We start from the raw sequence: 8077 nt of genomic DNA, 5'->3' as shown, positions 1-8077 counted from the left end.
CAAATACTTAGTTGCATGCATCCCATGAAAATTTTATAATTAATTAAATTATTGTTACATATATAAATATGATGAGCAAATTAATTATTTAATTATTAGCAAGTAGATATAAATATCGCTTAAGAAAACGTGTTAGATATTCATATACTGAGTTACTGACCCAATATTAAGCTTTTGTGATAAATAGTTTCACGGCAAATTAAAAATTTGTATATATTAGTTTGTTGTTTAATGAAAAACTATATATAACAATGTAGGTTGTAACTGATTTTGTCGCGCTTTCAATACACTCATCAAATAATTTCTCTTTTTTTTTCACCTTTCTTTTCCTTTGTTTCTTGTTATATTTACATTACGTGTAGATACAAAATTAGTTAGTAAATTATTAGTTACTAATATAAAATACATAATAAATATAAAATATACAATAAAAATGAGCTAATAATACATCATATATTTATAAATAAATATATAAAATTTAATGAGTATTACTTTTATGTATTATATACTTTCCACACTAATTTAGTTTATGATATGATCAAGTGAGGGTTAACTATATATATATATTTTTTAATATTAATAATACAAAATTTATAGTAATAATAAAAAAAGAAGAGAATGAGAATTTTATATATCATTATTTGTCTCATATTTTTTTCTATAAAACATAACATGAATCGAACTTTAAATCGTTAAGGTATAGAAATTCTAATATCATATTATAAAATTATTTACACTAAAATTTAAGGGTTTTTTACTTAAATAAATTGTATGGGAGTCAAAATTACCTTTTCCTAAAACAGATTTTGCAACGTGATTATCTTTTTGTATTATTATATAAATCGTCCTAGGCTGCAAATAGTTATATAAAACATGAATCATCTCACCTTAGGACGATTAATGCATGACCTTGTGAGGCAAATTAAGAGTAAATCGTGGCAGGGCTTCTTGGGTTAGAAGTAGAGTATAAATCGTCCCAGGGTAGTAGGTTTCACGTGTTCATGGGCTAAATCAAACTGGGCTGTCACAATTTATGTGTTATTGGGACCCTCTTCAGCCTGGGATGATTTATGTGTTACTTTGTAACACTAACTGGGCTGGGACGATTTATGCCCAAGTTAGCAACCCTAAGGACTCAAGCACGACTTATGCAGGCAGAAACTCTATAAATAAACGAGTTTCAAACAGACGAGTCACACGGGACATATGTTGAGGGTGTGAGAGATTGCGGAGAGTATTTTCTTTTTAGTGCACCACCGGGGAAAAATAGATGAAAACACAAGTGAGGGTGTAACTTTTTCTAGCAAAAAGCAGATAGGTGTGTTTATAACTCCATCAACGACGTTGATGGATTTGCACAGTAGTATATTAGAGAAGGCTGAAAAGTGTGGTAAAAAACGCGTGAAGCAATTATTTTTTCGTATTCCGATATCATTGAAGCCAGGTTATGTTAAGTTTGGGAAGTATGCGATGTTGGGTGATGACGACATGCGAGTTATATTTCACAGTCAATCAAGATTTTCCGACTTAGGCGCGCTGGAGTTGTTTGTCAGAATGGTTGACGTGGAGGGCAGCAGCGGGGGAACTGCTCCGAATCTGCCCACTGTGAAGTCATCGATGCAGTCCTCCGGTGGGAGTTCATCAAACAACTTTCCAAACCACACCCATGCAGGTTTGCCACCCTCCATCAACTGCTCGAAGTCGCTGAGGCACCCACTCACTGCATGACCGTCAATTGGAAGGCCAAACTGATATGCCACATCTTGTAGTGTTATGGTACACTCCCCAAATGGCATGTGGAACGTATGTGTCTCGGGATGCCATCTCTCCACAAAAGCACTGATCAGCGGCTCATCAAGCTTGAACCAATAATCATTCAACCGAGCAACATGTAATAGGTTCGCACGATCTAAGTACGGGAGTATACGATCATGCAGTATCATCTTCTGTTGCCGATGCACGCTCCTAACGCACCGGGTTGGCTGAAAATACGCAAGCATAAGCACATAATTATTTCGGGTCCTTAAACACACACACATAGAAAATAACTTAGTCCAAGACAAATATCCAACTCACAGATGCCATCAAAATGGATATGTTGATAATAACATTTCATGTTCAAATTGACATTACCAATATAATGTAAGAACCATAAAAGTCACAACCGAACCGATCAACTCACCGGGTTAATGGTTCAACCGGAAATTCACCGGTTGAACCGATTGACCCGGTCCTATATAATTAAAAAATAAAATATATTAAAAATTTTAAAATTTAAAATTTAAATATATATTTTTCACTAATAATCCAACTTCAACATTTTTAAAAAAAATTGAAACTCAAGCGGTTCGGTCGAACCGGTCTTACCGAGTGATATCAATTTAAACCCCCTCATTCCGGGTTTGACCACACCCGACCGGTTGGTTGCCTTATCCGGTCAGATCATCATATTGGACCGACTCAGGATCCCCGATTGCCCAGTTTTCCCCTCGAATCGGTCCGGTACGGTCCGGTCCGGTTCAGTCCGGTCCGGTACGAACTCAATAGTAAAATCAGAAAATTTTATGGGATTCTACCATCAGAACCATCAACCTATCATGAGCGAACTCCATAATCTATTAAGAACAATGATGTTTAACGTCTTATACTAAACCAAAAACTAACTAAATCACTATACATGGTATCCGACAACGTCTTAATAAAAAAATATTCTAATATGCATATTCACCCTATACAATATCATCCAACATACTATATCATCCAAAATTTAAAAACATTACAAAATTTAAAAACTTACCTCTTGATCGATAAATCCAGCAACATGCGCAATGCCGTTCAGGCGGTACATATCTCCTTCGTTCGCGGCCATTATCACCCCCGGAGAGATTCCCCAACTCCACCAGCCGGCCACCGGCGGCCCACTGCCACCACCACCGGTGCCACTCAGACGCCTCTGTCCACCACCAGTTGCACCTCCGCCACCAGCTGGTCCCACACCCGAAAACACTTCTCCCCCCAAACTTCCTCTCCAGTAAAAAATGGTGGCTCCCAAACCTCCCTAAACCCTTTACGCCGCAGCAACAACAAAGATGACTCGTACTTGAGTCCTTAGGGTTACTAACTTGGGCATAAATCGTCCCATCCCAGTTAGTGTTACAAAGTAACACATAAATCGTCCCAGGCTGAAGAGGGTCCCAATAACACATAAATTGTGACAGCCCAGTTTGATTTAGCCCATAAACACGTGAAACCTACTACCTTGGGACGATTTATACTCTACTTCTAACCCAAGAAGCCCTGCCACGATTTACTCTTAATTTGCCTCACAAGGTCATGCATTAATCGTCCTAGGGTGAGATGATTCATGTTTTATATAACCCTTTGCAGCCTAAAACGATTTATATAATAATACAAAAAGAGTAATCACGTTGCAAAATCTGTTTCGGGGAAATCAGGTAATTTTGACTCCCATATAATTTATTTAAGTAAAAAACCCAAAATTTAAACCGAGAGATAAATAAAAGCATATAAATTATTATATTTGTAAGAATATTTGGTACAACCGTACAAGATGGGAAAAAAATCACGTGTAATTTTTTACTTTTCTTCCGTTGTGTATCAATAAATTAAAAAGAAAAAATATTCAATAAAAATATTAAACAATATGAATAATGGATATATTGGATGTTCAATTCATTAGGTGTGCGAATAGTTATTCTAATATTAAGATTTAGGTGAATAATTTGGAGTGTAATGTGTTTTACTTAGATTGGGTCAATTTTAAAACTCGTTGTTCATATTGTTCAAAAAAGTCATTAACTATCTAGCATAACCCTATTAAAAATACTAAGCATGTTTAATTTAAATGTATTTAAAGCTTCACATGATGACATGATACTATATTAAGTATGTATGTTTAAGCTAATGTTAATTAATTAGGGCTCTCATATTAGTAAGATCTAGGCGGTTGAAATTTGAAAGAGTTCTAGACTACTAATTAATAAGTATAATAAATTTTTTTGATAGTGATGTAATCATTAGAATAAAGTAAAGTAGTCACAATCGCTTCCTCACTAAAAATCATGAGTGGAATCAAGGCTATTGACAATGCAAGTTCTACTTAAAAAAAAGCACTCTACTATATAGATTGGGGTGGTATAAAGAGAGAATATAAATTTATTTTATAGTTATTTTTTATTATTTTATTATTATTCAAAATGTGGATCCTACCTTTATCAATTTTTTTTTCATCCTATTAAAGAAAACATCTGTAAACTTACATCTGTACCTTATAATTCACCAAAAAAAAAAGCTGCATTATAAAACCAAACTTAAGAATATACCGAAAAACACAATAAAAACAAGACTCCCAACCTTATTCTTTTTTTTTAATTAATATTGGAATGCGGATGTTTTGTTTTTTGCAAAATAGCTGAATTTCATTACTCAAAGAATTATGAAATTCATCTTTTATATTTTTTAATGTGTTTTGTTGGACCTTATTTCTCTTTATTATGTTGGATCCTCAACTTTCCCGAAATACCTTACCCATCACGAATAGTTTTAATTTTGTAGTTTTGTTTTGTTATGTCTCGGCCCAACATTCTAACCAATAAAAGGGTCAAGTCCATTCGGGTCGGATTGAGTTCTAGTTATGTGGGCCGGGTCGTTTCTTTTGGCCTTAGGCCATGTCCAAAAAAAAAATTCTATCTTAGCTTTAAGATTTTAAGATTTTGAAATTAGCGATAACTTCCTCTATCATAAAAAAGGTTTTGCTTCCATCCTTATTGTCTTGTTTTTTTTTTTTAAATGAAGAAAAAAATGTAAGATATAATTCATACTTCAAACTCAAGAGGCTAGCTAGATAATGTTAGCTAGTGTATTTAATAGATATGAGCTTTTAATTTAAATATCATTGTAGTAATTAAACTAAAAGTAAAAATCAATCATACTATGTGTGTACACAAAAAATCGATTATTAATCATTGGTCACCGCGTATAAAAATATATATTTGACATCTTATAAAAAAATATATTATACTGCTTGCTTCAGATAAATTTAATTATTCGTCTTTTATAGATTTAATTATTCTACTACATATTTAATTGTTCCAATGACTAATTATTTAGGTAGAAAAATATATGAATCAATATATATATAAGCACGTAGTTGCCAATTTTTAGCATGTACGAAGCATTTTTAAATAAATATATATAATATCCAATGATAGAATACGAGTGAAAACAAAAAATAAAATGGTTCAGACTCACTCATAATCAAATTAAATTATATCATCATTAACTAATAACTTTATTTAACATAGACTCATTCATGAGTTTTTTTTTTTTACTAATGTGCTATTTTGTTGGAATTTATTATAAGAAGGTAAAAACTCAAGTGCAATTAATTTCACGTGAAGTTGATAGTTGAGAGCTGTTAAATAATTTAAATAATTTGACTAAATTTTTATCTAACGATCATCAGTTATCAAATTCACGTGAAGTTATTTTTACCATAATTAATTATCATAATAAAAGAAGAGTGATATTTAGATAATTAATTTTAAAAGAGTGATATTTTAATACTAAGTTCTGATAAATGTAGAACATTGGTTAAAAAGCTCTCATTCATTCATGCATGTATAAGAGTTCTGTATATTGTCACAAAAAAAAAAAGAACAGGTAAAGAAAATCATGTATGTGTATATATGTGCTCATCCTAGGCCTATATACCAAGACAAGTAATTTACATATATATAATTGAAAATAGAGTAGTTCTATGATCTAGAATTAGAGAAAGGGTTAATCTTGATAACAAGGCCAGGAAAGACATCATCAGGGTCATGAATGTGTGGATTTTCTTCAACAATGTAAGGGTCACCACACTTTTCACTTATTGTGTGAAGTGTTTCTCCCTCACCAACCACATATATTTCATCACATACCTTGTTCTTCATCTTGAACTTGTTGTTGAAGTTGTTGTTCAATTCATCACCACCACTACTTGACTCATTCATACTCATCAACACAAGCATTAGTGCAACAAACACACCAATGTTCCAACAAATCTTCTCTCCCTTCATTCTACTTCCCATCAATCTCACTAATACTAATTAATAACAACAACAACTTGGTGCAAACCCTAATTTTGCTTCTTCTTCTTGTTAGCTCAATTTCTTTAATATTTTTCTATAGGATATGCATGCATATATGTATGTATGTTTGTGTGTTTTAGTAAAGATCCCTCAGCTCTCACAATGCCATATCCTTAATTGGTTTTAGATGAAATTATATATATATATATATATATATATATATATATATATATATATATATATATATATATATAATTAATTAAATTGGGAGAATAGGGTTTTCCTCTATCTGGTTGTTGGGGTGGGTGAAGTAGTTTTATGATGTGGGGGGTGTTGAAAATTGAAATTGTACTTTAAGTGAAGTTTGTGATTGTTGTCAAAGTACTTAATTAAAAATGGGAAAGAGTTGGTTTAACTAATTTATTAAATTGGTTATTGTTTTTGGTTTGACTTACCTTTTCTTATTTAAGTATATGGGTGTCAATCATCTAAGTTTTTCAACTTGTATTAGTAATTTTAACATGCATCACATAATTCATTGAAATTCTAAATATACAAATTGAAAGTTGGATCCACTTAATTATACTTTATATTTACTAATTGATGATCATATCCATATATAACTATATATATGGATAACTTTGCAAAAGTTAAACATGGCTAATTGTTAATGTTAAGGTAAATTCAATACCCTCAATAATTAATATTCATTTATGCTAAATGAGAAAGCATAAAATTAATGGTAGCTAGGTATGTATCTATTTGATTTAGTAGAATTTGAAATATATTTAGAGTTTAATTTTGATGTATTAAGTTTTAGATACTCATTCAATATGATTAATGTATTTAGATGAATTTTTAAATAATAAAATTAAAAATTATTTATTTTTACTAATGATAATACATAATTGGTTGTTTATATAATTTTTTTTTATATCAACGGTATATATGGAAATTAAATTTATATAATTAAGTGCAATATTAATGAATGTGTGAACAAAAGAAGGTTGAATCAAATTAAAGCATATATATAATTTGAAGTAGTTTGAAAGCATCATATCATTAGTAATTGGTTGAGCCTATAGCCGAAATGACTGATAAGTAGGAGGTATATAGATTATATCACAAATAATATTCATCCACCCACCTGTCCTTCAAACTTATTAGTATAAAAAATGATTATATACTATGCTCTTAATTAAGATATATATAAATAACACCATCAATTTCTCAACCATAATTATAGACAAATTGACTTAGCTTGAAAACCAACAGAAAGCCCTAAATGCATCGAATTATACCAACTTAGGAACAACATGTTTTTCTTCTCTTTTTTTTCCCCTTTTTTTTATTTGATGTGGAGGAATAACATGTTGTGTTATGCATCCTATATATGATTACTTAGGAAAGTTTCGGAAATAGTGAAACATCAAATATATGATTACCAAACTTTTAACATAGATATATAATACCGGTAACATACTTAAATAACATAATGACATGCATTTAGTGATACAATTTATTTTTTTGAACTTATATATTTTTCTTACAATCACAAAAAAAAATTGCTAATTACCGTTTGATTTATGGTGAATTTTCAATATAAATCCAAAGAAAATTATTATTACTATCAGATTGTATCCGACAAAAAATTTTTTTGACAAAAATATTTTACCGTCAGATATTTTGGATCCAACGCTAACTCTCACTCATTTTTTTGTTGGGTTTTTCTAACGCAAAAAAAAAAAAAAATTAAAATGATAATGAGATTGCTATTGTCACTACAACAAATCCTTAAGATAGCAACGGTTATTTTGCGGCGGTTTTGTAAATGTGCCGCGAAAAGACAAATTGCGGCACATATAGCGGCGGTTAAAGGTTGGGGCTGTCAGGACGACATTTAGCGGCGGTTTTGCTAAAACCGCCGCTATATTGCTGTAAGGTTAACATTTCGCGACGGTTTTCTTCAAACCGCCGCTATA

The 8077-nt window shown here is 31.3% G+C and overlaps 1 protein-coding gene across 1 annotated transcript; it reads right to left on the bottom strand.

Moving 5' to 3' along the window:
* Nucleotides 1–5777: 5777 nt before the first annotated feature.
* On the bottom strand, nucleotides 5778–6095 carry LOC112730726 (uncharacterized). Its single transcript, XM_025780786.1, has one exon. It carries the CDS (start codon nucleotides 6093–6095, stop codon nucleotides 5778–5780), a length of 318 nt encoding a protein of 105 aa, XP_025636571.1.
* Nucleotides 6096–8077: the final 1982 nt, after the last annotated feature.

The sequence above is a fragment of the Arachis hypogaea genome, chromosome 12 (genome assembly GCF_003086295.3).
Source record: "Arachis hypogaea cultivar Tifrunner chromosome 12, arahy.Tifrunner.gnm2.J5K5, whole genome shotgun sequence".
Taxonomy (NCBI): Eukaryota; Viridiplantae; Streptophyta; class Magnoliopsida; order Fabales; family Fabaceae; genus Arachis; species Arachis hypogaea.
Note: the sequence above shows the minus strand (reverse complement) of the source record. Positions and strands in the feature narration are given on the sequence as shown.